Raw genomic sequence first — 24,062 nt, 5'->3', positions numbered from 1 at the left:
AAAATATTAATTTAATTTAGACTTGATAGATCTGTTGTTGCCGAGCGATGTCCACACGTTAAAGATGATATAAAGAAATTAACCAGCCGCTTGAAAAAGAATTAGAAAAATACATGTTTAGTAGAATAATAAACTAGAATAAGTGTTTATTTTAGATCACCAATTGTATATTTTGTAATGCTTTTTGTAGTTTTTAAAAAAAAAAGAAAATAAAATGATGATGTTTAAAAGATTGTAGTGAAATAGTCTGATATAGATAATTTTTGAAGTAGAGATTGAAAGAAAGAGAAAGAATGCATTATCTGTAGAACGAGTTAATATTTATTTTTATAGAATAAAAACCAGTTGTAATAGAATTATCGGTAATATTTGTTAGGAACCCATGGCATTTTAATAATAGTTGCATTTCGAAGCTTTCCACGAACATTTACCATAACATTTGTATCTTTTTTATGATATCCAGTTTTGATATATCCCATAGCAATATTTTTTTGAAGAGAAGGAGAGGGACAACCTGATGTAATTCGTCCAATTGTTTCTGAACCATCAATATTAAGAATTGCAGCACCACCTATAATGATTTGTTAATGTAAAAAAAAATCATAATGAATTTCTTACATCTTGCTGGTGCTTCTTTAACAATTAACCCAATTCTTCGTTGCTGTATTCCTTCTTGTAATTGTTGTAAAATCCTTTTATCTCCTAGAAATCCACCTTCAGCACGTCTTCGTTTTCCAATTATCCAGGAAAGACTTGCTTCAACTGGTGTTACTGTATGATCTATATCTGTACCATATAAACACATGCCCGCTTTTCCATCGTCAATATCCTATCGAATAATGAAAAAGGTAAATTCTAACCTTCTAAACGAAGAGAATCTCTAGCACCAAGACCTGCTAACTTTAATTCTTTAGTAGTATTTAAAAGTTCCTCTAAAGTAGAAACAGAATTTTCGATAGGAATAGAAATCTATTAGAGGTCACACAAAAATAATATATTAATCTGCTCATTACTTCAAATCCATCTTCACCCGTATATCCTGTTCTAGAAATATGAACATTTGATCCTGCAAGTTTAATAAAAGCACATTTTCCAAATTTTATATTTGAAAGATCTGTATTTGTATGTGTCTGCAAAATATCGGCTGATAATGGCCCTAAATTATGATTATACAATAAAAATAAAAGGAATTCCATGCCTTGAAGCGCCAATAAACATCTGTCTTTCAATTCTTCAAGCCGGACATTCGATTTATCCCATAAATCTAAATGCTTCTTAAAATATGCCTTATTTTTTTCACGTGTCGCTGCATTAGCAACTAAATAAAACTCATTTTTATCATGTCGATATATCATTAAATCGTCTTCAATTCCTCCATTGGAATTTAATAATGTAGATAATAAAGACGAATATAATGGCATTTCATATAGATCTGATGGTGTTAATGACTCCAAAAAAGAAACAGATAATGTTCCAGAAACTCTATAAAATATAAAAACCCTCCTGAACTGTTCTTATTCAATTACTTAAGTTGAAACTAGTCCAATTAGTGCACTCATTATTTATTATTTTTAAACCATATGAGACACATCAAAAACTCCTGCTCTACTGCGAACATGTTTATGGGACTCTGAAATACTCTGATCTGCATATTGTACTGGCATTAAATACCCTGCAAATGCCACCATCTGTCCTCCATGTTCTACATGAAAATCATAAAAAGGTGTTTTTAAAAGCCCCGTCTAATTTATATTAATATCTTCTTAATATTAAGGATTTCTTAACTGTTAAAGATGTATAAAGCTTAGTAAATAAGCATTTTGAAGGGCTTCTTGGCTTTAAAACATAAAATATACGTTGAAAATACATTTTAAAAAGGTAGAGAAATCGATATTCAAGAGGTTTGATAAAAGATAAGATTAAGCCATTAAAATTCATAAGTTTAAAAATAAACAGAATTCTAAAGTTTACTAATCTAATAATGCAAATAAGCATTAAGTTTAAAAGAATAAAATAATTAAAGCGAATATTAGACTTAAAGATTAAGCGTATGATTTAATAGAGAAAGCGTTAAGAACAATTGTTAAAAGTAAGGCGTAAAAAATTAATTTAAAGCAGGTGTCTTAGGTACTTGTAAAAAGTTAGAGCAAACCTATAATTATGTTAGTTTTTTTTTTAAGAAATAATATATAGATAGATAGATAGATAGATAGATATACATACAGGTTCTAAAGTTGCTGGTTCAATTATAGGTGTATATTGGTAGCTGTTATATAGAATGGCAGTTATTTCTCGTTGAACGTCGTCAAATGTTTCATAAGAAATATAAGGAATTGAATGTTCGAGACAATACTTTTCAAGAGAAAAGCCTTTTCGAGCAAATAAGATATCTACGCTATTTACAACAGAAAAATCAGAAACTCCGTCTCCAATAAATATAATAACAGGAGATAATTCTTTTGATTCATTATTTGAGTAATTTTTTATACAATTTTTAATTGATGCTGCTTTATCATGACCAAATGGAGTATCATCACGCCATATTGGTTTCCAAATTCCTTCTGGATTCACTTCTACATCGTTTGAGATAATTTTAATATGTTCGGCCTAAAAAAATGTAAAAAAAAACAGTTTATAGCACCAATCACACCATTTCAGCTCCTAAAAATTTAGATAAAGATGCTTTAAGCAAAGGATAAAGTCCTGATGAAATGATCCAAAATGGAATACTAGAATTTAAACAGAAATTATAAAAATTATAAAATCCTGGATCTACTTCTAATTCTTGAACAACTATATCAATACCTTCTGACAAAGAAAGCTTTAGATATCCCCATAATTCTTCTGAAATATCCCGAAATGATCGTTCTCCACGACGAAGTACTTCTTCAAGCTTTTCTTGCTTTTCTGGACTACATCCATAACGATCAAACAAAATCTTTCCACTATCTTGGATTGCAATGGTTCTTAAATAGTCAGTAATAATTAAATATAGAATTTGAGCCAGAAATAGTCAATTATTGTACTAAGTCTTACCCATCAAAATCGCAAAATACAAACAAATCTTGCTTATTTTTGTCAAGATCCTTATTTCCAGGGAAAGATTTGTTCATTTCGTGCATTTTTTTATCTTGTTTTCTAATTAAATTACTCTAATCAAATTTATATTCTCATAATATCTTTTATACGCATTGTCTATACGTTGTTTTATGCGAGAAATATAGATTTTTAAGAATATTAAAATAGCTTATTAGAACTTTATTTGTATTAAATAGATATTTAAAGTATATTTAGATGTGTATATATGGGAAAAACTTATGTAAATATAAGTAAAATATAGAATTATAGATAATATATGTATATTTTTATTTATTGTATATATTTTATTAAATTACTGAATATAAAAAAAAAATAGAAATATATAACTAATATTTTTCATGTTTATGGGTCTATTTCTATAAGATATTCTAGATATTTTTGAAATTTATGATAGACAAATTTTTATGTTTATTTTACGATATACAGATTGATTGGATTCTGGCAACAAAATTAAAAAAAAATAATCAATAAAATCAAAATAATCAATAGGATTTAAAGTATTTAGTCTTAAATATCATCTGTATAGATTTATTGAATAAAGATCAAAAAAATTTAAGAAGAATTTAGAAAAAAAAAGGTGTTATGAGGTTGGTAACCATGGCAACAATCAATTGATTATATAAAGATTTATATATTTTTATTAAATTATTCGTCCATTTAGAAGCCTTTTTCTCATTTTTTCAACATAAATCCAAGATTTTTAAGTATCTGAAATAGATTCACATAATTCATCAAATAATGTCGACTGACGTGTCATCGATGTTACCCATTCATGTGATGGATGGTGTAATGTCAACAACCTATTCCAATTAAGATTTCTTTGTAATATTTTTTTCAGTTACTCTATATATGTAGAAGTATCTTTTCCAAGTAGTGTTGCTGTTACAATTGAATTTGCTAATGCATCTCCATCATATGGTGCCAATGTTAATACTTGTGCCAATGTTTCCTCTGCTTCTTCTAGTCTTCCTAACTGTAATTCCGCTACTGCTTGTCCTGTTAAAGTCAATGGATTAGGAATGGTTTGTGCCAATTCCTCATAGATATAAAATGAATTTAGCGCTGCTTGTCCACCCTGATCGCTCTATTAGAATTATCCTCTTTCTATTAAATAATACTTTATATAAATCAATCCATGCTTCTGATAACTGAATTATTACATCATCCGGGGCCCATTTCCTAGCTATTTCTATCTCTTTTTGTGCTGCCTTTAACCGATTTTCCTTAAGAAGAATTTGTACTATCAATGCTACTCTATATTTCTATTTTAAAAAATAACATAAAATCCTTATGTAACAAACGCTTCCACGTTCTCTGAATGCCCTTTTAAAAGCTCTAGTGCTTCTTCATATTGTTCTTCACGATATAATACATGTCCACCCAAAATTTGTACTGTTGAATTTCTCGGTGACATTGAAATACATGATCGGATCTCTGATATTCCTTGCTCTTTATCTCCTTCTTCATACATTATCCATCCACGTAATGCCAAAGACTCAGGCGTTGTCTCATTTTTAAGTACCCATAGAATCTCATTACCTTTACCCAACATTCGTTGTGCTCGTTTCTTTAAGATACGAGCTTCTTCATTTTCTTCTAAGTCTTTTTCAACAATAAGATTAAAACAGCCCTGATAAAACAGGTTTCTTGCTTGATAAAAGTCTATTTCAACATCCATCAAGAAAATAGAGGTTTGTCGATATTAAAAATATATTAATTAAAAGACTTTAAAATAAGATTAAAAGTATGTAAAAAACTCTAATATAAATAAATAAATTAAGCCAAAAGCTTTTCAATATCAGAAGAAATATTTTCTGGTTTTGTTAAAGAAGAATAGCGGTTTACAACCTAATATGATAAGAAGATATAAAAGAAAAATACAAGAAAACATACTTCTCCTGATTTATTTATTAAAAACTTTTCGAAATTCCATTTTATTTTTGAAATGTTAAGTAAACCTTTCCTTAGAAATTTAGTAATAATAAATAAAATGAGGATTTTTACTTTTGAGATTTAAGAAATACATAGACAGGATCAGCGTCATTTCCATTGACTTTAATTTTATCAAAAACAGGGAAGGTTACTTGATATTTCAATGAACAAAATTCAACGATTTCTAAAAATTAACTTTTTATATAAATAAATAAATATACCTTCATTGGTCCCAGGTTCTTGATTTCCTTGTAGAAGATAAATAAGTAAATAAAGATATATTTTTTTTCAAACCAAATTGATTACATGGAAATGCAAGAATTTCCTAATAATTTGTGAATTATGTATTCTAGAATCAAAATAATATACAAAGCCGGAATCTTTATATTTCTGATAAAGTTTCTCAAGGCCTTCATATTGTCTAAACAATAATCAAGAGAGGATATAAATAAATATAAATATTACGATGTGAAACCACACTAAAAAAATTAATATGATATATATTTAAAATTTATTTAATACCTTAGATGCTACATTCCTATAAAAATATTAGTTTCTTAATAATAAATAACAATAACATACACAACCAAGACAACTTTATCTTTTAATTGATCAAAACCGTATTCCTGACCATTAAGTTTAGGCCTTAAATCATAAAAACTCATTAAGAAAGTATAATAGTTATAAAATAATATTTATCAAATAAATATATAAGTTATCTTTGTATTTATATATTTGAAAAATATGAATTACAATAGGGTTATATATACAGTTTTGGAGTTTAAAATTTATAAAAACTTTTATAAATTCTACATATCATGTATATATTATTATATATTTCATGTATATTTCATGTCATAATTATTTAATATTAAGTTCCTAAATATTATTAATAACTAAACGTTATTATGATCTCTTCAAGAATAAAAAATATGGACTATTTTAAAAAATCTTATAGTTATTTGAATTTTTATTAAACTTTTTATTTTTAAAACTTGGCTATTAATTCAGAAAAAATAAGACAAGACTAATTGATTTGTTAATACTTATCTTCAATTAATAATTCTAAATCATTTTTTATAGATAAGCGATGTTTAAGTATTAACTTTAATTCTATGATTTTATTTATTATCTTTTATTTAAAAATAGATCATAAATAAATTACATTAACTGATTAGTTTTCTTTTTTTATAATAAATCTTTCTACAATTTTTATAAATTTAAAACACTAACAATACTCCACTATTAATTAAAAATATTCGTATTCTGATTACGAGTTAATAAAAATTAAAAACCATTCAATCAAAAGTATTTAATATATATAATTATTGAATGATTCAGAACACTAATTTCATACAAATATTTACCTATTTCTTTAAGAAATAGGAAAACTTAAACAATTCATCTACCAAAGCCAATACCTAACCCTAACAATAATTATGTATATCTTTAAAAACGAGTCTTAAACTTAGAGACAAGTAAAACATCCAATCATGTTGTCCATTAAACCATTGATTACACCCACTTTAATAAGTAAAATATTTGACAGATTTCCTATATTTTACTATGATTCTATTCAAGTCCAATCGCCTCTTGATACATCATGTAATTTATTATTTATTCAATCAGAAGAAACATTAGGACAGAAACCATCATATGATCTTGAATCATTAAGATGGCAGGTGAAGACATTATGTAATTAAAGGATATACTTATAAATAGACATATTTTATATTTTCTAAGATTCCTCATCTATTAGTTCCTTCAACACCCTATGCATCATCATCAAATAAATTGCCATTCTTTATACCAAGTAATTCATCTATACCCTTTGATTTATCATCTACAGAATTTCAAAATTGGCTTTTATTGCAAGGAATTAAAGATTGTTCTGAAAAAGAGCCATTGCTCTCTGCGGATATAGATAGTTATATTTCTTTAATTGAAAATACACTTTATGATGCATGGGTAAGTTAATATTTATTGAATATATTATAAATAAATATATTTATATGTATAATTAGTATTATGGATTTTTTATAGAGCCAGAGAATTTTAGACAGGTTACAAGTTTATTATATATAAAAGATGCATGGCCTGTTTCTATTTTTACTAAATGGCAACTTCAAAATCAAATCAAAAAAAAGCTTTCTGTTAGACAAAAAAATGGACTTTTAAATGCAAAAGAAGTATTTATAAAAGAATTATATATATATAAAATAATTTATATAGATTTATGCTGATGCATCTCATGCTTTACATGCACTTTCTATTAAATTGGGTCAAGATCAATGGTTCTTTGGAACAGAGTAGAATAAATTCATTCTCTTTTTTATATAAATTAATATAATATAGAGTTCCAAGTTATATCGATGCAACCCTCTTTGCTTATACATATCTGGTCTTATCAATAAACTTACCTGAAGATACACTTTCTCATGAAGTAAAAAAATATGAAAACCTTGTTAAACATGCTGAAAGGGTTTCAAATATATGTTTTCCAAATAATTAAATTAATAAAAAAAAACTTTAAATATTGATACGCTTAATATAATTTTAACTTTTATATATTATATAAAACATACATTAAAAATACATTCATTTTGTAACATAAAGAGATTATGCGTTTTTTTATAAATTAAATAAGACAAGTAATGATAAAACCAAACATATACATATATACATATATATATAGTTTTAAAATAAATACTATTAGTCCTAAATTTTAGAAAAAGGCTTTAATAGATTTCATTTATTAAGCATTAAAACATCAATGCTGCGCCTTTGGTCTTTTTATCACCGCCCAACTTTTTTTTTTAAAAAAAATGTTGATTCAAAAAAAAATTCTCACCTCAAAATGTTTACAACGTTTTAAAGGAATTTGTTTTTTATGTTTACAAACTGTACATTCCAGTTTCAAAACAACCTTCTTAGTAGTCTTTGCCTATACAAAATACTTAGAATAATGTATTAACAAATAATAATAATAAACTGACTTTTTTTCGAAAAATTTGTTTTGTTTGACCACCATAACCCCTTTGTTTACGATCATAACGTCGTTTACCCTGGGCATAGAGCGAATCTTTTCCCTTCTTATATTGCGTCACTTTATGTACTGTATGTTTTCGACATTCTTTTGCCTCACAAAAGGTGCGTCTTAACTTAGGAATATTAACCTATTTTAAGATTAGCATTTAAATCTCTTAAAATAACTCAAATATAAGCTTAAATATTGACTTATTTCTTAACTTAAGTCTAAATTTGTCTAATTTTATTATTAAACTTACCATTTTTTTTATCGTTTCTTAATAAAAAATTAAACAGTTTTAACATTTGTTAATAAAATTTAAAAAAATTAAATGGAAAAAATAAGAGAAAGTCAAGAAATTTTAGAACCAGAGATAAAACTAAGAATTCAGCATATTTTAACTCAAGCATTTGATAATTTATCTTCATATGATCCAGTAAATATACGTGAGGGTCAACGTAGTATAGAATCGTTAATGGCAGAGTTTTGTCTTGGAGGAAAGCCAGGTCTTAAAGAATTTTGTGAATTACAGGATGGATTTGAATTAAATAGTAAGAAAAGAGTGAAATTTCTAAATTTTATGTATAATAAATGATAAAGTAGCAACACAGTTAATTGCATGCTTAGAAAGATTATTGGGGAAAGATACAAGTAAGTATCTATAAAGTAGTTTATTAGATATTTAATTTTTCAAAAATGATGAAATAAAGGTTTTAATTGATTAATGCTTATCAAGCATAGATCACCCCATTTCATCACATATATGTCATACGTTGGAATTGCTTCAAGGGAGTTTATTATTACATCCGGCATCAAGAAGTCTTTTTTCTCGTCATATTAATATGAACGTATAAAACATTATTGATATATGATGTATATTTATTTTTTAGATTTTACTTGATCTTCTTGAACCACAATCAGAACCAGAAGTTCATATTGCAACACTTGCAACATTGGTAGCAGCATTAGTAGATCATTGGGATAATGTTAGGGTATGTATATATATATATTATGATTTATTATCTATACAAATATAACTAGGTTTTTGAATCATTAAATGGTCTGGCATCAGTTGCATCTCTTATGAAATCAAAAAACTCTTCACAAAAAGTCAAGTATTATTTATCTATAGTTTTATTTTTGCTAATTATCTAGACTTAAAATAGCAGAATTCCTTTATTTTTATCTTATTCCAGAACCCACATTTTCAGGGCCTATAATTAACAAAAAACTAAATATACGTCGTTCAACTGAGGAAAAGGAATTAATGCTTGCAAAATACTTGCACAACGTACGCAGTCTTGTGAAAGATTTACAAGAACTTACACCGTTTGGTGAATTATAAGTTTTCAAAATATAAATATTATACTACAAAATCGAAATACAAAATTGCCTTTTAGGACACTTAGTACAAATAGGATTTACAATACATTCAATATTATTCATCGATTTTTACAAGATAAAATAAACTCATAACATTATTTGCTAAGTCCTTTTTGCTAATTATTATGAACATTATAGCTATAAGATCATATTATTTCGCAATAACGTTTTTTGGATACCCTTTTTTAATATTTGAACCAAAGAAATGCACTATAGGATTAACAATTTTTAAAAGGACGTATCTTTATAAGTTTTAGAAAGTATATTAGACATTTTCTTTTCTTCCATTTGTCTATCAAAAAATTCTCGAATAGCGTCTTCTGTAACAACTTTACCTTCTTCTGCATATGGTCGTAAAAATTTGCTCAATGCATTTTTCATATAATTATACGCGATAATACTTTCAATTACTTGAACACGAGGTAGAGAATTTAATGCTCGAACACCAGCATCGATTAAACTTTCTGTTATTCATATAATTACAAAATAAATATCAATAATAAATATTGCTTACCACCATCACTATCTTCTGGTGGTTCATATGTTTCTTCTTCAGCTAATAATACCGGATTTTTAGCCATCAAAGCAAGACACTAATAAACCTGTTATTTTTTTAATATAAATCAATTAAAAATTACCTGAACACAATGACATATACCAAGTCGAAAATCGTTTGTAAGAAATAGAGAAATGTCTTCTTCTGGACCCATTGGTAGAATTGCCCATGAACATGATTGTTCATTATTATTTTCTGTTTTAACTTTTTTCGGTGACATTTCTAGGGATTCTTCATCGTCCAACTTTCGTTTCATATTTTTATCAGAATTTAATACAGAAATTTCCTCATTAGCATCAGATACCGTATTTAAGATACTTTCTCGTTCATTTTGATATGATACTTCTTTTTTTTTATTACACGCGAATCCCTTCACATATAGATATCTTTTCAGCCAGGATTCCTTTTTTACACAACTTCTACATATAAACAAATCATAATCATCGCTATTTTTAATATTTTCCATTCCTATACATTCATCATGAAACCAATCTTCACATAACAAACATTGAAACATAGTACGTTCATCGGTCGTCGCATCATAATCGGTATCACACCTTATATATCATTATACACAAAAATATATAAAAAACATACCAGCAAAATCTCCCTTCAAAATTATGATTATATTGATTATCTGGATCAACTGGCGATCGTTCTTTACGAATCTTACAAATCTCTGTTCCAAGTCGATCTGTGCCACAATCACAACGGAAATCACGTTTACAAAAAAGTTCAATTATTTCATGGTCTAATATAATATCAATAACCCAATTATAAACGCAATTTAATCCAATAACCCCCGTGACACTGGATACTGCAAGAATAACAAATACCTCCTCTTTGACGCTCTCCGTTCGCCGGAAAACACGTTTTACACACATATAAAGGCTGCCGAAGACGACGATCACGCGTACAATGGTCAAAACTATATGGAAGGCTTTCTCTAGCCTCTTCTTCTCTATATTATTTTAGTATCAAAAATATGCTAAATATTGGGCTTTTTTAAGCGGAAAAAAAACCTACAGTTGAGATTGCTCTTCAATATAATCAATAAGACTCATTTCTGACCCGATATGGGACTCTTGATCGGCTTTTCCGTCAATTTCTTTTTCTGCCATTTTTTATAGGTAATAATAGGTGATCGACAACGTACATCGACGACTATATATTTTACAGAGAAGAAAAATTGGCCTAATTATAGGGATAATCTGGTATTTTTAAGGGATAAAAAAGCGTATAATAAGGATTTTTAAAATGGTATTGTTTTTTTAAAAAAAACCGGGTTTTTTTCTGACAAAAAATGAGCCAAATAAACGTATACGAGATGATCAAGATATTACCGCGTCTAATGAGGGGTCAATGAGTGCATTGCCATCATCTTTACTGCCAAGCAGTCCTCCTATGCAGAGCGGATTTGATATATCAGAAAACGAGGCTTTAATTGATGATATGATTGATAATTTAGAAGAAGCAGCAGAAGAAGAGGATGGAGAGGATCTTTTTGGAGAAAATATGGAACGGTATGGTGCTAGAGGCGTTTAGAAAGCCTTTTCTTTGAATAGAGGTGTTTATTTTATTTTGAAGGGATTACATGCAAAATATTGAGCTTGATCATTATGATATTGATGAACTGGATGATGAGGGAGAATATGAGGCAATGGATCCGGCATTACGACGACAAGTTGAAGAAAAGCTTAAGAGACGTGATAGGGAGTTAGAACGAGCAAAAGGGCTGTATAAAACAACGGCATTTCTTCAAGATGGTAATTAGGGTTATATAAATTATTTAATCTTAATACAATGAAAGATGAGGATGATTCACTTGATTTTTCAATGAGACGTAGACGTAGACGTCATTATGATGAAAAACAGGATGATATGGAAGAAGAAATTGCGGAAGAACTTACATTGGATGCTCTTATGGATATTAAAGCAGATTCGATAAATGAATGGATATTGATGGATCCAGTGCAAAACACGATTTCTCGTGAATTTAGGACATTTCTTCTTGAATATACAGATGATAAGGGTACATCTGTATATGGTAATCGCATTCGAACACTCGGAGAAGTTAACTCTGAAAGTCTTGAAATTAATTATACACATCTTTTAGAATCGAAAGCAATATTAGCATATTTTCTTGTTAATTCACCATCGGAAGTTCTTTCTATATTTAATAGAGTAGCTATGGAAACAACACTTTTACATTATCCAGATTACGAACGTATCCATAGTGAAATTCATGTTTGTATTATAGAATTGCCTAAGACCTTTACACTTAGGGAATTACGACAATCACACCTTAATTGTCTTGTTAAAGTATCGGGTATTGTTACTCGACGTACTGGAGTATTTCCTCAGCTTAAATATGTTAAATTTGACTGTCAAAAATGTGGAATTGTACTTGGTCCATTTTCTCAAGATGCTAACACGGAAATAAAAATAGGATTTTGCCATAATTGTCAAAGCAAAGGCCCCTTTTCTCTTAATTCAGAAAAAACAGTATATAGAAATTATCAAAAAATGATGCTTCAAGAAAGCCCTGGAACCATTTCGCCTGGTCGTTTACCACGTCATAGAGAAGTTATTTTGCTATGGGATCTTATCGATAGTGCAAAACCTGGTGAAGAAATTGAAGTTACAGGGATTTATAAGAATAGTTTTGAAGCATCTTTAAATGTGAAAAATGGATTCCCAGTTTTTACTACAGTTATTGAAGCCAATCATATTAGTAAAACATACGATCAATTTGCAGCATTTAGGTTAACAGAAGATGATGAAAAAGCTATTAGACAACTGTCTAAAACTGAAAATATTGATAAAAAGGTAACATTTTATTGTTTTATTGCATTTTATTAGATATCTTTAGATCATTGCATCAATTGCGCCTTCTATTTATGGACATTATGACATAAAACAAGCCATTGCTTGTTCCTTATTTGGGGGAGTTCCAAAAGATATAAATGGTAAACATAGTATTCGTGGAGATATTAATGTGCTTTTATTGGGTGATCCGGGTACTGCAAAGTCTCAATTCCTAAAATACGTCGAAAAAGTAGCACACAGGGCTGTATTTGCAACTGGACAAGGAGCAAGTGCAGTTGGTTTAACAGCTAGTGTAAGAAAAGATCCTGTAACTGGAGAATGGACTTTAGAGGGCGGTGCACTAGTACTTGCGGATAAAGGTGTTTGTTTAATTGATGAGTTCGACAAAATGAATGATAGAGACAGGTAGTTAAAAATCTTTATTATTTTAATAATATTTATTTTATTAAAGAACATCAATTCACGAAGCTATGGAACAACAGTCTATTTCTATTTCTAAAGCAGGCATTGTGACAACACTTCAGGCTCGATGCGCAGTATTAGCAGCTGCAAATCCTATAGGTGGACGATACAATACAACAATACCTTTTAATCAAAATGTTGAACTTACAGAACCAATATTGTCACGATTTGATATATTAAATATTGTAAAAGATACAGTAGATCCGGTAGAAGATGAAAGATTGGCAAAATTTGTCATTGGATCACATTTAAGAAGCCACCCTTATTACAATTCTAATACGGAGAACTTAGTTGATGATAAACAACCTATGGAAGCAATTGAACCTATACCTCAAGATTTATTGAGAAAATATATAATGTACGCTAGAGAATATATACATCCAAAACTTCACCAGATAGATCAAGATAAAATTTCTAAATTATATAGCGATATGAGAAGACAATCTTTAGTAACGGGGTCATATCCTATTACAGTACGCCATTTAGAATCAATTATTCGAATAAGTGAAGCAGTAAGTTTTCAAGCATAATTTTTATTATTTATCTATTTAGTTTGCTAAAATGCATCTTTCTGAATATGTTAAAACACAACACATTGACTCCGCGATCAAAGTGATTGTTGATTCTTTTATCAGTGCTCAAAAATTAAGTGTTAAAAAATCTTTATCAAGAGGTAATATTTATATATATATTTTTCATAAATCTAAAACAAGCAAAGCACTAGCTAAATATATATTACCTAAAAGCAATAGAGTTCCTATCAAAGCTTAAAAACTTTATAACATATATTGTTGCTACATTAATTTTTTAGATACTTATCCTGGATTGATCTTTTTTTATAATCATACATATGGCAATGCATAACCTTTTTTCATATTTTTTAAAAAAAGCTTTTTATCATTGGATTACATCATATTTAAAACATTAATTTATCTTTCAATATTCATCGTATATATCAATTTATATGGCTTAAATAATGCAAGAAAATACAGAAAAGATATTAATTAAACAGGGCGCAGAGTCTATAGTATATAAAACTTTATTTTTGACGGGAATAATATGCCTTTTGAAAGTTAGACCTGCAAAACTTTATAGGCATCCGCTTTTAGATGAACGTTTGACAAAACATCGGATTAACATAGAAGCTAGACTTCTATATAAATGTTACAGAGGCGGTGTTAGCTGTCCTTCTATATATTTTGTAGACATAAAAAAAAGGGAGCTTTGGATTGAATGGATTGAAGGAAAAACAGTGAGAGATCAACTTATACAGTGGGAAAGTAATATTGGCATGTATGAACAAGTTTACAAGCCAATCATGGAATCAATTGGCCGTAATATTGGATTGATGCATCAATTAGATGTTGTCCATGGTGATTTAACAACAAGTAATATCATGATTCGTTTACAATCTTCTCAAGAGTTATTTCTACCTATGACAGAATCAGTAAAAAGCAATGAAGCGGTAATTATTGACTTTGGCCTCGGATGTGTTACACAAATGATTGAAAACAAAGCAGTAGATTTATATGTTTTAGAAAGGACATTTCAAAGCACTCATCCACAATGCAGTTTTATGGTAAAAAATATATTATATTTTTTTATTAGTAAATTTTCTAGTTTAAATACATTATAGATGCATATTCAGAAACATGTAAAAATGCTAAACAGGTTCTAAAACGTTTAGAAGAAGGTAGATTTTTTTTATTCTTAGAAATTGTTTTTTTTATATTTTCTAGTTAGATTAAGAGGAAGAAAAAGAAATCTAGTTGGATAAAGAAAATATATGTAGAAAAAATATTTATCAAAAAATATATATCTTTGTTAACACCAATTCTGATAAGTTTTAATCACAGTATTTTTTTATAAGCTATAATATCAATCAAAACAAATGTTGATTTAGAATTCAGATGAAATCCTTGAAATTAAAATTTCATATTTAAAAAAATAAACTTATAGATGGTTTTGGATAAGCGAATGTTTGTTTTAATTTGAGGATAAATCATCTTAACATATAATACTTTTGTCGAAACAAAACTAAAAATATTCATCTAAAAAATATAACAAAATATGGTATAAATAATGACAAGAATTGCTTCTACAATCAAGTAATCTATTTTTTTATTTTACAAAATTTTTTTCATTCAATTTTTGATATTTTGGCAAACATAAAAAGGATTTTTATGATTTGTTTTTTTAGAATAAATCAGACAATTTTCGACACTTAACTCTTTTCTTTTATATATATTTTAACTACTCTTTTCTATCTGGTAAATAACACTATTTGCGCAACCAACGTTAATCAACTGGATTTTAGTCGATTTATCTTTAGCGTACTTTAAACGATTACAAAAATCTATATTCTTAAAAAAACCGATGTTTTAGAGCTTCTAATGGCTATTTCTTATATTTTCTTAGTAAGTCGTCAAGGAAAGGTCAGACTTGTCAAATGGTTTATAACATTAAATTCAAAAGAAAAATCAAGAATTTTAAAAGAAGTTTCTCAAGCAGTTCTTCAAAGACGATCAAAAGCTTGCAATTTTTTAGAATATAAAGGTTTGTTTATTCTTTATTTTATACATTTTTTTTTTTTTAAAATAACATTTCATTAGATACAAAAATATGTTATCATCGGTAAGATAATGATAAATCTAAGAAAAATATATTCTAATAAGATCTAACTAGCTATGCTTCTCTTTTTTTTATTGTTGGTATTGAGCAAACGGATAATGAATTAATTACTTTAGAAATTATACATAGATATGTTGAAACTCTTGATAGATATTTTGGCAATGTAAATACATCCCTATAAACAAATATAAATACTAAGGCTTTTAGGTCTGTGAACTTGATATTATTTTTAATTTTCAAAAAGCATATTTTATTCTTGATGAACTAATTATGGCTGGAGAAATGCAAGAAAGTAGTAAAAAAAACATTCTTAGGATTCTTTCACAGCAAGATATGCATGAAGAACAAGAACAAGCTGAAGAATCATTTAATATCTTAAGCAGGAGTATATAAAATCTATTATAACCGATATTTTAATATTCATAAATAATACACTTTATTTCTTATTTATTATTTTAAAATCGACCCGCATAATTCTAAAGGCTTTCGTATATAAATATGTTATTTAAGCATAAATTCAAATTAGCTTAAATACATAGTTTTTAACTTATTTTTAAAAATAGCTTTACATTTCTTAACATTTCTTAACATTTTTCCTTATCAAATCTTAACTTATTTAAATTTCTTAAAAATATTTTTAAGATTTCTTAAGATTTCTTATTAGTTTATCGGAACTTATGAAAATCAATATTAAAAGTAAGTATTTTAAGCTTTTTTTTTTTAACCAAGAATAACATATATTAAGGCTGGCACGCAGTTGCAAGCTGGCACTGGAATGTTCCAGAAGATGATGTATGTGGGATTTGTCGAGTTCCTTTTGATGGTTGTTGCCCTGATTGCAAAATGCCAGGTGACGACTGTCCAATTGGTAAGAATATTGATAAATAGAAGTTTTTTAAGGATATCAGTATGGGGGAAATGCAATCATACTTTTCATATTCATTGTATTATGAAATGGCTAAATACAGAATCATCTAAAGGTCAATGTCCTATGGATCGAAGAAAATTTGAGATCCGTACATAGAACATAATTCAAAGGCTTATACAACATTCTAAAGATGTATAATTTCCTTTAAATATTTTATATTATGTTTAAAGGGTATAAAAATTTATATGAAATATTTCATATAAATTTTTATACAACAATCTATAGCAAAAATATTAGTTTCGTATAAAATGAGACAGATTATATATATAAGATTGTATGGAAAGGTACATATAACAAAAATAGACTCAAAAAATCTAAATTCGAATTATAATCTTCAAATATTAACAATTCTTTCATTTCTTTCATTTTTTACTTAATACACATTCAAATTATCATTAATATCTCATAAAAAAACACAAATCACTTGTTTTTACTCATATATCAAAAAGGTTTTATATATTTATTAAATTATCTTCACTACTTTTAAAAAAACTTTCTCTCATATTATACTACATTCAATACACATTCTTCAGGAAAAAAAAACTCTTATATTCATTCATATATCCTTTTTGTCTCATCATCTACGGATCATTATATAACCAACAACGCGTATTTATAATAAACACGCCTTTGTTTACATTCTATTCTTATACTTAACAAAAAATATTAATTAACCATATATCTAAAACAGCTATTCTTCTTAAATTATTATATTAATATCATCTATCTATTCATCTATCTATTCATCTATCTATTTATCCATAAATATTTTTTCACCTTATTTTTTGGAAATTTAGTTACGACACGACCTTAAATAGTGCAAACACAAAGCTTTGATATAAACCTAACAAAGAAATATGACAATTTAATACATTTTTGTAATAAAAAAGCGGGTTTGCATATTATATTTTGAGAGATTAAGTATTTTCGCGTCATTTTGTCTCTGAAATAACAGTTTTTAAGGATTTTCAGCTATATAAATGCTAAAACAATGACATCAGTATCAAGATTGCGGATAAGCAATATTTTACCGCCTATTAAATGCTCTAATTGTGAAGAATATGTTCAATTATCAAAGATGGGAGAGCATATATGCGAGAAAACAAGAGGTTTTTTGGAAATAAATGCAATTTAAACTTGTTTACTAAATCATAAAAGAGGGATATCAGGAGAATTTTAAGAATTATGGGTATTCATCATCATTTCCTGAGGCATCTAAGTCACCATTGGAGCGGAGTACGTCTAGATTGATGAATTTTATGCGCATATATATCGGACTAATATTGGATTATTAGATAAAGAAGTGAATGGAATGGGTTTATATACGACATCGCATAATAAGTCAGTTTCTTCTAGTGATACAGGGTATAAGGAGGAAGGGATAGATAAGAAGGGATATCGTGAAAAACGGCATATTTTTGAGCGGTTAAATACAATTACACCGGGGCCTTTAGGGGTAGGGGATGGTTCGAATTATAGAGAAGGAAAATGTATGGAATCGGAGAGATCAAGTAAAGATTTTATGTTAAAAAAAGAAGTACACGATAAAAGTTGGAAAAAACGTAGTGCTAGACTTCAACCCTATCGATGGCCTAATAGTGCATCAAGTCAATCTTCAATATGTACGTTTGATTCATCGCCAATTGAGAAGAATCATGTGGAATTGATGTCTCAAAGAAAAAATAAGGAATATATGGAAATTAATTATGAACAAATGATTTCACCGACATGTGAAAATATTGAAAAAATGTTAACATTGAAAGATAAATCGAATTTAACGGAATACACGAGAGATAGGAACTCATTATGTTCAGAAAAGAAATCGAAAACAAAAAACGAGAATCATATACGTCGAAATTCCAGGAAAAAATCGAAATTTCCGGATGAAAATAGCGAAAGATATTTGATAGAATGGGCGCGACGAGATAAAGAGCTTTCTTCAAAATTTATTGAAAAAACACCCAATTCTATTATATCAATTCAAGAATTCAACAATAAAAATATACATTCAAAACCATTTAATGAAAAGAAGATTTATAATAACAACAAGCATGGTCATTTTTTTGAACGAAATAGCAATTCCACCGCTTTTTCAACATCTAGTAATATTAGTCGAGATGGAAAGATATCTTCGTGTTCTATATCAAGTAATATAAATAAGGTTGATCTATCTTAAACATTGGTTAATATTTATTTATAGGCCCTAATTCTGAAATTTCTGTATCAACCCTTCAAGAACAAAAAGGTATTTCTAAAAACGAATTACATGTAAATTCATTTGATAAACCGCTCAATAATATGGAAAATCCTCTTTATATGTCCCATGTTCGTTCTGATGATACACTTGCATTTCATATGAATAATACTCGAAAAAATAATGTCAAAAATAAATATTTATCTGATTTTTATTGCAAAAAATGTAATAAATATATTGAAGGAAAATCGATTCGCTGTTCGGATGGAAAAATCTCTGGTAGATTTCACCGCGAATGTTTTAAATGTTTTAATCCGGTATGTTTTACTTTTTTCTTTTTAATCCTTTTTATAAATTATTTAAGAACTGTCAAAAGTTATTCACTACTTCAGAAGTTTACGTTTTTGAGGGCGAACCATTTTGTTCCAAACATTATCATATGCTTAATAATTCCTTGTGTGCAGCATGTGGGGAAGGTATAGAAGGCAAATGTTTTCAAACAGAAACCAATGATAAATACCATTTTTATTGCTTTACATGTTACGTAAGTAACCTTTTCATTATAAACACGTTTTTTTTTTAATTCCTTAGTCTTGTAAAAAGCCTCTTAATGGCGAATATTTCGATATCGATGGAAAAGCTTATTGTGAAAAGGATGTTGCTAAACTCCTTACTCTTAAGATGCTTCCATATCAACGCTTAGAAAAACGGGAAACTAAAATACTTACTATGGGGGTATTTTAATTTATTTTTTTGTTCAGTTTTGTCGGATTTATATCTTTTTTGAATGTATATATAATACGTCGAATCTTAAAAATGTATTCTTTTATACAATAATTTCTTCGAATACTTCAAAATATATATTATTTTTGTTGTATTATTATATCTTTTAATGAAAATTAATTGATTAATAGAAACATATGGATTCTATTTATCTTCATAAAAAAGCTTTTATTGAGTCACAAATATCTCTTCTTTCGAGACCTCTTGATCCGCCTCCTAATTGGAGGGAAAATGCTAAACTAGATGAAGATGGGAATGAATTGTCAGAAGCTGCTGTTATACATGCAATTTATTGCTGTTTGTTTTTTTATAATATTATTGTTATGAAATACTGAGATTTATAGTAAACGTGTTATTGCGTAAGCAATACCGTATTATATTCAGTTCTCAAGCAATTCGACATGTTTCTGAGCAGATTGATCGACTATATCATTCATCTAATGAGGTTTCTTTAATAGAACCTGTGCAATGTGATTTTCAATCTCTTGAGTAAAAAAAGATCTTAATATTAGGAAAAATAATAAGAATTTTAAGTGATATTGAAAAACTTCCAGCAGTTTGGCCATCAGATGATGAAAAAAGTAGCGAAAAGTGGGTAAATATTGGAATATACATTTATTTTAATATATTCAAAGATATACAAATCTTCGTGCACGATTGCTTTCACTTGCACCGGCTTTAGATCATCTTCAACAAAAACATGCATTTTACGAGTCAATCGAATCATCATTAAGACAATTAAGACAACAAACAGATCTTTCATCTCGTATTTCTGTTGAACTTGAACGAACAAAGAAACTAACGGCAAAAATTGGGCAAAAACTTAAGAAAAGTAACATTAAATTAAATCCTCAAATACAGCAAACAGAGCCAGAATCTTTTATGGAGTTTTGTTCACGAATAAACCCTGATATTATAAACTAAGAATAAAACGAAACTATAAAAACAGAAATAAATTGCAATGAGGAAAAAAAACCATTAATAAAGATCCATTAATCGTCAAAAGGAGCCCCTTCTGTTTCATTATGAATGATTCAACTGAAAAAAAAAAAAGCTATTTTAATTGATTTAAAATATGGGTATTATTATTGATATCGGGTATATCTCAAAAATAACCTCTAAAGCGTAACCTGAAAAATACAATTAATATCTAGGAATTATTCTTCTCCTTAAATATCCATTTTCTTAGCTATATCTTGTTCAAATTCACTATAAATACATCCTTTATCAGTCGAAAGTGTATCATCATCTTCTATCTCATCATCCATATGTCTTGAGCGTTGGAAAGAAACTTTACTAAGATTAATATATAAAACCCTTTTCATTGTTCTATTAAAGAAGAAATAACATGTACTCCATATTAATCCTTCTTCTCCTAAAGGATTAGAATCACTATCTGGTTGGTATACATATATATCACACTGAGATAATTCAATATGCTTATCAATCACCTCCCAAAGACCACATATCGAAAATTGTTGCCGGCTTAAATTTAATAATGTCATATTCAATACGTTAAGCGTCATCGCCAGCGAGCGCTCTTTACGAAAATCTTCCGGCTGAAGATTAGTAAAATCATAATCTGGATGTGATGCATTCAATGTTGCTACTATATACGCAAATGTTTTTCGTGATGATGGGTGATCTAACGGTCCAAATGGTGACATTTGTTGCATCATACTAACTCCCGATTCTAATGATCTTTCTAATGCTAAATCTTCCTGATATCGTGTTTCCAATGATTTATCAATAGTTTTATAAAGTTTCTTGTCCTTTCCTGCCGCCTTTTACAATTAATCTAATACTTTTATAAAACCTCTTATACTTTAGTTGTATACAATTCACATCGTCCTAAAACACGGCAATCATCTGCATCAAAAACAAGCGCCTTATTTATTGCTTCAAAATCTTGGATTTCAAGAAACTTTAATCTTAGCTTTAATATTAAAAATATTCTTTATTTTTTACCTTCATTTTAACCCCTCTTAACTTTATTAATCATTTGTGCCTCCCTTTTGTTTATTTTTCTTAACAAATCTTAACTTTTGGCCTAACTTTTTAATTAATTTCTTAACTTTTTAGTCAATTTCTTAACTTAGCTTAATATTAATCTTGACTTTTCTTGACTTTTCTTGACTTTTCTTAACTTTTCTTAACTTTTTCTTAACTTTTTCTTAACTTTTTCTTAACTTCTTTTAACAATCGGTTAAGATTCGCTTTAAGAAATATTAAAAAAAAGCTGGCGGAATATAATCATCAGCCAGGCGCCTTACGCCTTAAAGGAGGAGGACCTAAAGCGTATTAAGAAGTATTTGGTGCTTATATTTAAGCTTATAAGAGATAGAAAACGAAAAAAAAAGGAAGAATTAGAAAAAATAACAGTAAAACCAGAGCCAGTATTAAGTGTATTATATAAAACACCAACAGAACAAAAATTTGAAGAAATATGGAGGAAACGAGTATGAAATGAAGTAGATATATAGGAGGAGAAGATAATTTTATTTAGATGGATGAAAGAGTGAAAAAAACAGCATTAAAAACACATCGAGAACGAGTAGCAGAATTTAACAAGAAATTGAGTGAATTATCAGAACACAATGATATACCGAAGGTAAATAAGGTGAAATTAGTAAAAGTTATGTATAAAGTTTTTTTTTAGGTTGGACCAGGTTGAGAGATATATAGTGAGGATGAGTTTATTTCAATATATAGTAACAATAGAGAGGAGGGTTAGTGATAGATTAATAAGTTTTTAGTTATTTATGTATTAGATTTTTATTTAATAAGGTTTTATATGTTTATTGAAATATCAAGGAAAAAAGATTGATAATTTTAAAAGTGAAAATAAAAGAGGGAGTTTTGAAAGGTTTTATATGATATGAATTGCAGTTTAATATTATATTTATGATTTTGAAATTAATATTAAAAGGGAGGAGTATTTTATATTTATAATAGTCAATTAAAGCCAATAGTATATAAGATGAATAAGATAAATAAAATAAAATATTAAGATAATAGTATATATATATGTATATGTATGTATATGTATGTATAAATATGAAGTTTTTTTAAAAAAAAGATAAGGATGTATATAAAGTAATGTAAAAATAATAGTTAAAGATTAAAATATAAGAAAAAATCAATATATTGGCTTATTATCTATATAAAACAGTTGATTTATTAATAAAATATCAAAATAAGAATAATTAATTATATGATCATTTCAAGAATAATTATTATTAAAATATTTATGAATTTAAAGTTTAAAACAGGATTAAAATCTTAATAATTAAGATTTAATTAACATATAAGAATAAAAAAAATTAAACATCAAAAAAAATTTAATACAATATATTATTATTTTGATAATCTTGACTTTTTTCATAGAAAGAATAAAGATATAATTTGATATTGAAGACAATACAATATTTTTATAAAAATGATGAACTTTTTATTATAAAAAAAATCAGTTAAAAATACAACAAAAAACAGCAAAACCTATTGAAAATCTATTTATAAGCTTGTTTTAATTGAAATATTTGAAAAATACATAAAATTTATTTATGGCTAATCCAAGACAACATAAAAAAAGAAAGAAAATTAAATTAAAAAGAAGGAAAAAGACTTCTTCAAATAGAAATCCAACAATTTCTACTCGCCTTGGATCTATTTTATCAGAAAAGTGGAAAAAAGAAAAAACATTGGAGGAAAAGTAAGCAAATATAGATTATCAAAATCTTATATTTATATATTTTTGAAAAGTTATAAAGAACTAGGAATTGTTTTAAAACAAAATAAACAAAGTAATATAAAAGAAGAAGAATACAATGGATTTTTTTCTAATGAAAATAATTTATTAAAACTAAAACCTAATGAAGCACAAATTTTGAGAGACGATCAAGGAAATATTATTAAAGTTATTTATGGAAAAAAATATGACTTTGATGATGAGTTAAATGAAATAGCTATGGAAAATAGAAAAGCTAAAACACAAGTAATTGAAGGTAATTTATTTTGTTTTTCACAAAGATTTTAATTAGTGTTAGAATTAAAAAATAAAATAAAAAACAATATTAAATCTGACCGAAAACCCTCTCAAAATGAAATAAACTTTCTAAATAAACTTATTGAACGTTATGGTGATAATGTAGATGCTATGGCTAAAGATATTAAATTAAATCCTATGCAGCAAACAGCAGCTGATCTTCGAAGACGAATTAGTAAATTAAAGCAATAG

General features: G+C 27.4%; 16 protein-coding genes across 16 annotated transcripts; 9 read left to right on the top strand and 7 right to left on the bottom strand.

The window, feature by feature from the left end:
* Nucleotides 1–356: 356 nt before the first annotated feature.
* Nucleotides 357–1,742, bottom strand: T552_04114 (glycine cleavage system T protein; the record flags this gene model as incomplete). Its single annotated transcript, XM_018372165.1, has 5 exons — nt 1,578–1,742; nt 1,014–1,508; nt 861–969; nt 619–810; nt 357–571 (listed from the first exon to the last, which is right to left on the bottom strand). Exons 1-5 carry the CDS (start codon nt 1,686–1,688, stop codon nt 357–359), a joined length of 1,122 nt encoding a protein of 373 aa, XP_018226606.1. The 5' UTR covers nt 1,689–1,742.
* Nucleotides 1,743–1,881: 139 nt separating this feature from the next.
* On the bottom strand, nt 1,882–3,330 carry T552_04113 (hypothetical protein). The gene is made up of 4 exons (XM_018372164.1): nt 3,037–3,330; nt 2,651–2,966; nt 2,224–2,607; nt 1,882–2,152 (listed from the first exon to the last, which is right to left on the bottom strand). The coding sequence occupies exons 1-4, from the start codon at nt 3,120–3,122 to the stop codon at nt 2,105–2,107; spliced, it is 834 nt and encodes a 277-aa protein (XP_018226605.1). The 5' UTR covers nt 3,123–3,330; the 3' UTR covers nt 1,882–2,104.
* A 425-nt stretch (nt 3,331–3,755) lies between these two features.
* On the bottom strand, nt 3,756–4,823 carry T552_01363 (hypothetical protein). Its single transcript, XM_018369949.1, has 4 exons — nt 4,401–4,823; nt 4,218–4,353; nt 3,942–4,174; nt 3,756–3,899 (listed from the first exon to the last, which is right to left on the bottom strand). The coding sequence occupies exons 1-4, from the start codon at nt 4,775–4,777 to the stop codon at nt 3,800–3,802; spliced, it is 846 nt and encodes a 281-aa protein (XP_018226604.1). The 5' UTR covers nt 4,778–4,823; the 3' UTR covers nt 3,756–3,799.
* A 52-nt stretch (nt 4,824–4,875) lies between these two features.
* Nucleotides 4,876–5,696, bottom strand: T552_01362 (hypothetical protein; the record flags this gene model as incomplete). The annotated part of the gene is made up of 9 exons (XM_018369948.1): nt 4,876–4,947; nt 4,993–5,062; nt 5,104–5,215; nt 5,253–5,279; nt 5,326–5,356; nt 5,401–5,452; nt 5,497–5,510; nt 5,554–5,569; nt 5,614–5,696. The coding sequence occupies 9 exons, from the start codon at nt 5,694–5,696 to the stop codon at nt 4,876–4,878; spliced, it is 477 nt and encodes a 158-aa protein (XP_018226603.1).
* Nucleotides 5,697–6,480: 784 nt separating this feature from the next.
* On the top strand, nt 6,481–7,580 carry T552_01361 (hypothetical protein). The gene is made up of 5 exons (XM_018369947.1): nt 6,481–6,713; nt 6,754–6,999; nt 7,056–7,220; nt 7,264–7,340; nt 7,387–7,580. Exons 1-5 carry the CDS (start codon nt 6,525–6,527, stop codon nt 7,541–7,543), a joined length of 834 nt encoding a protein of 277 aa, XP_018226602.1. The 5' UTR covers nt 6,481–6,524; the 3' UTR covers nt 7,544–7,580.
* A 284-nt stretch (nt 7,581–7,864) lies between these two features.
* T552_01360 (60S ribosomal protein L44) lies at nt 7,865–8,321 on the bottom strand (the record flags this gene model as incomplete). The annotated part of the gene is made up of 3 exons (XM_018369946.1): nt 7,865–7,975; nt 8,028–8,207; nt 8,319–8,321. 3 exons carry the CDS (start codon nt 8,319–8,321, stop codon nt 7,865–7,867), a joined length of 294 nt encoding a protein of 97 aa, XP_018226601.1.
* A 27-nt stretch (nt 8,322–8,348) lies between these two features.
* On the top strand, nt 8,349–9,450 carry T552_01359 (hypothetical protein). The gene is made up of 6 exons (XM_018369945.1): nt 8,349–8,610; nt 8,660–8,710; nt 8,801–8,907; nt 8,950–9,051; nt 9,101–9,174; nt 9,215–9,450. Exons 1-6 carry the CDS (start codon nt 8,391–8,393, stop codon nt 9,402–9,404), a joined length of 744 nt encoding a protein of 247 aa, XP_018226600.1. The 5' UTR covers nt 8,349–8,390; the 3' UTR covers nt 9,405–9,450.
* Nucleotides 9,451–9,624: 174 nt separating this feature from the next.
* On the bottom strand, nt 9,625–11,148 carry T552_01358 (hypothetical protein). Its single transcript, XM_018369944.1, has 6 exons — nt 11,025–11,148; nt 10,799–10,959; nt 10,596–10,749; nt 10,081–10,555; nt 9,957–10,035; nt 9,625–9,906 (listed from the first exon to the last, which is right to left on the bottom strand). Exons 1-6 carry the CDS (start codon nt 11,117–11,119, stop codon nt 9,671–9,673), a joined length of 1,200 nt encoding a protein of 399 aa, XP_018226599.1. The 5' UTR covers nt 11,120–11,148; the 3' UTR covers nt 9,625–9,670.
* Nucleotides 11,149–11,315: 167 nt separating this feature from the next.
* Nucleotides 11,316–14,105, top strand: T552_01357 (hypothetical protein). Its single transcript, XM_018369943.1, has 7 exons — nt 11,316–11,521; nt 11,586–11,764; nt 11,809–12,827; nt 12,871–13,232; nt 13,279–13,801; nt 13,842–13,962; nt 14,008–14,105. Exons 1-7 carry the CDS (start codon nt 11,361–11,363, stop codon nt 14,058–14,060), a joined length of 2,418 nt encoding a protein of 805 aa, XP_018226598.1. The 5' UTR covers nt 11,316–11,360; the 3' UTR covers nt 14,061–14,105.
* Nucleotides 14,106–14,219: 114 nt separating this feature from the next.
* Nucleotides 14,220–15,110, top strand: T552_01356 (Kae1-associated kinase Bud32). Its single transcript, XM_018369942.1, has 3 exons — nt 14,220–14,868; nt 14,910–14,982; nt 15,029–15,110. The coding sequence occupies exons 1-3, from the start codon at nt 14,266–14,268 to the stop codon at nt 15,064–15,066; spliced, it is 714 nt and encodes a 237-aa protein (XP_018226597.1). The 5' UTR covers nt 14,220–14,265; the 3' UTR covers nt 15,067–15,110.
* Nucleotides 15,111–15,632: 522 nt separating this feature from the next.
* On the top strand, nt 15,633–16,356 carry T552_01355 (hypothetical protein). Its single transcript, XM_018369941.1, has 4 exons — nt 15,633–15,845; nt 15,902–15,923; nt 15,975–16,083; nt 16,128–16,356. The coding sequence occupies exons 1-4, from the start codon at nt 15,683–15,685 to the stop codon at nt 16,311–16,313; spliced, it is 480 nt and encodes a 159-aa protein (XP_018226596.1). The 5' UTR covers nt 15,633–15,682; the 3' UTR covers nt 16,314–16,356.
* A 197-nt stretch (nt 16,357–16,553) lies between these two features.
* On the top strand, nt 16,554–16,990 carry T552_01354 (hypothetical protein). The gene is made up of 3 exons (XM_018369940.1): nt 16,554–16,616; nt 16,666–16,788; nt 16,829–16,990. Exons 1-3 carry the CDS (start codon nt 16,598–16,600, stop codon nt 16,942–16,944), a joined length of 258 nt encoding a protein of 85 aa, XP_018226595.1. The 5' UTR covers nt 16,554–16,597; the 3' UTR covers nt 16,945–16,990.
* Nucleotides 16,991–17,839: 849 nt separating this feature from the next.
* Nucleotides 17,840–19,807, top strand: T552_04112 (hypothetical protein; the record flags this gene model as incomplete). Its single annotated transcript, XM_018372163.1, has 6 exons — nt 17,840–17,957; nt 18,007–18,084; nt 18,144–18,995; nt 19,049–19,359; nt 19,407–19,586; nt 19,634–19,807. The coding sequence occupies 6 exons, from the start codon at nt 17,840–17,842 to the stop codon at nt 19,784–19,786; spliced, it is 1,692 nt and encodes a 563-aa protein (XP_018226594.1). The 3' UTR covers nt 19,787–19,807.
* Nucleotides 19,808–19,956: 149 nt separating this feature from the next.
* On the top strand, nt 19,957–20,749 carry T552_04111 (hypothetical protein; the record flags this gene model as incomplete). The annotated part of the gene is made up of 4 exons (XM_018372162.1): nt 19,957–20,122; nt 20,170–20,314; nt 20,360–20,416; nt 20,461–20,749. Exons 1-4 carry the CDS (start codon nt 19,963–19,965, stop codon nt 20,747–20,749), a joined length of 651 nt encoding a protein of 216 aa, XP_018226593.1. The 5' UTR covers nt 19,957–19,962.
* A 199-nt stretch (nt 20,750–20,948) lies between these two features.
* Nucleotides 20,949–21,842, bottom strand: T552_01352 (hypothetical protein). The gene is made up of 3 exons (XM_018369939.1): nt 21,794–21,842; nt 21,651–21,749; nt 20,949–21,609 (listed from the first exon to the last, which is right to left on the bottom strand). Exons 1-3 carry the CDS (start codon nt 21,797–21,799, stop codon nt 20,995–20,997), a joined length of 720 nt encoding a protein of 239 aa, XP_018226592.1. The 5' UTR covers nt 21,800–21,842; the 3' UTR covers nt 20,949–20,994.
* A 1,546-nt stretch (nt 21,843–23,388) lies between these two features.
* T552_01351 (hypothetical protein) lies at nt 23,389–24,062 on the top strand (the record flags this gene model as incomplete). Its single annotated transcript, XM_018369938.1, has 3 exons — nt 23,389–23,537; nt 23,588–23,829; nt 23,872–24,062. 3 exons carry the CDS (start codon nt 23,389–23,391, stop codon nt 24,060–24,062), a joined length of 582 nt encoding a protein of 193 aa, XP_018226591.1.

This window comes from Pneumocystis carinii (assembly GCF_001477545.1).
Source record: "Pneumocystis carinii B80 chromosome Unknown supercont1.5, whole genome shotgun sequence".
Taxonomy (NCBI): Eukaryota; Fungi; Ascomycota; class Pneumocystomycetes; order Pneumocystales; family Pneumocystaceae; genus Pneumocystis; species Pneumocystis carinii.
Note: the sequence above shows the minus strand (reverse complement) of the source record. Positions and strands in the feature narration are given on the sequence as shown.

Bases quoted from the DNA above. Each gene is read 5' to 3' on its own strand.
- T552_04113 (XM_018372164.1), bottom strand. From the start codon at position 3,122: ATGCACGAAATGAACAAATCTTTCCCTGGAAATAAGGATCTTGACAAA. The intron at 2,967-3,036 runs GTAAGACTTAGT...TGACTATTTAAG, and splicing joins GTATTTTGCGATTTTGATGG to AACCATTGCAATCCAAGATA. The intron at 2,608-2,650 runs GTGTGATTGGTG...ACATTTTTTTAG, and splicing joins AATTTTTAGGAGCTGAAATG to GCCGAACATATTAAAATTAT.
- T552_01363 (XM_018369949.1), bottom strand. From the start codon at position 4,777: ATGGATGTTGAAATAGACTTTTATCAAGCAAGAAACCTGTTTTATCAG. The intron at 4,175-4,217 runs GTATTATTTAAT...TAGAGCGATCAG, and splicing joins CATGGATTGATTTATATAAA to GGTGGACAAGCAGCGCTAAA. The intron at 3,900-3,941 runs GTAACTGAAAAA...TAATTGGAATAG, and splicing joins GATACTTCTACATATATAGA to GTTGTTGACATTACACCATC.
- T552_01361 (XM_018369947.1), top strand. From the start codon at position 6,525: ATGTTGTCCATTAAACCATTGATTACACCCACTTTAATAAGTAAAATA. The intron at 6,714-6,753 runs GTGAAGACATTA...ACTTATAAATAG, and splicing joins TTGAATCATTAAGATGGCAG to ACATATTTTATATTTTCTAA. The intron at 7,341-7,386 runs GTAGAATAAATT...AATATAATATAG, and splicing joins CAATGGTTCTTTGGAACAGA to AGTTCCAAGTTATATCGATG.
- T552_01359 (XM_018369945.1), top strand. From the start codon at position 8,391: ATGGAAAAAATAAGAGAAAGTCAAGAAATTTTAGAACCAGAGATAAAA. The intron at 8,908-8,949 runs GTATAAAACATT...TTTATTTTTTAG, and splicing joins CTCGTCATATTAATATGAAC to ATTTTACTTGATCTTCTTGA. The intron at 9,052-9,100 runs GTATGTATATAT...AAATATAACTAG, and splicing joins ATCATTGGGATAATGTTAGG to GTTTTTGAATCATTAAATGG.
- T552_01358 (XM_018369944.1), bottom strand. From the start codon at position 11,119: ATGGCAGAAAAAGAAATTGACGGAAAAGCCGATCAAGAGTCCCATATC. The intron at 10,960-11,024 runs GTAGGTTTTTTT...AAAATAATATAG, and splicing joins ATTGAAGAGCAATCTCAACT to AGAAGAAGAGGCTAGAGAAA. The intron at 10,036-10,080 runs GTAATTTTTAAT...CAGGTTTATTAG, and splicing joins GTATATGTCATTGTGTTCAG to TGTCTTGCTTTGATGGCTAA.
- T552_01357 (XM_018369943.1), top strand. From the start codon at position 11,361: ATGAGTGCATTGCCATCATCTTTACTGCCAAGCAGTCCTCCTATGCAG. The intron at 11,522-11,585 runs GTATGGTGCTAG...TTTATTTTGAAG, and splicing joins TTTGGAGAAAATATGGAACG to GGATTACATGCAAAATATTG. The intron at 11,765-11,808 runs GTAATTAGGGTT...ATACAATGAAAG, and splicing joins AACGGCATTTCTTCAAGATG to ATGAGGATGATTCACTTGAT.
- T552_01356 (XM_018369942.1), top strand. From the start codon at position 14,266: ATGCAAGAAAATACAGAAAAGATATTAATTAAACAGGGCGCAGAGTCT. The intron at 14,869-14,909 runs GTAAAAAATATA...TAAATTTTCTAG, and splicing joins ATCCACAATGCAGTTTTATG to TTTAAATACATTATAGATGC. The intron at 14,983-15,028 runs GTAGATTTTTTT...TATATTTTCTAG, and splicing joins TCTAAAACGTTTAGAAGAAG to TTAGATTAAGAGGAAGAAAA.
- T552_01355 (XM_018369941.1), top strand. From the start codon at position 15,683: ATGGCTATTTCTTATATTTTCTTAGTAAGTCGTCAAGGAAAGGTCAGA. The intron at 15,846-15,901 runs GTTTGTTTATTC...ACATTTCATTAG, and splicing joins CAATTTTTTAGAATATAAAG to ATACAAAAATATGTTATCAT. The intron at 15,924-15,974 runs GTAAGATAATGA...AGATCTAACTAG, and splicing joins ACAAAAATATGTTATCATCG to CTATGCTTCTCTTTTTTTTA.
- T552_01354 (XM_018369940.1), top strand. The intron at 16,789-16,828 runs GTAAGAATATTG...TAAGGATATCAG, and splicing joins AGGTGACGACTGTCCAATTG to TATGGGGGAAATGCAATCAT.
- T552_01352 (XM_018369939.1), bottom strand. The intron at 21,610-21,650 runs GTATAAGAGGTT...TAATTGTAAAAG, and splicing joins GTGAATTGTATACAACTAAA to GCGGCAGGAAAGGACAAGAA.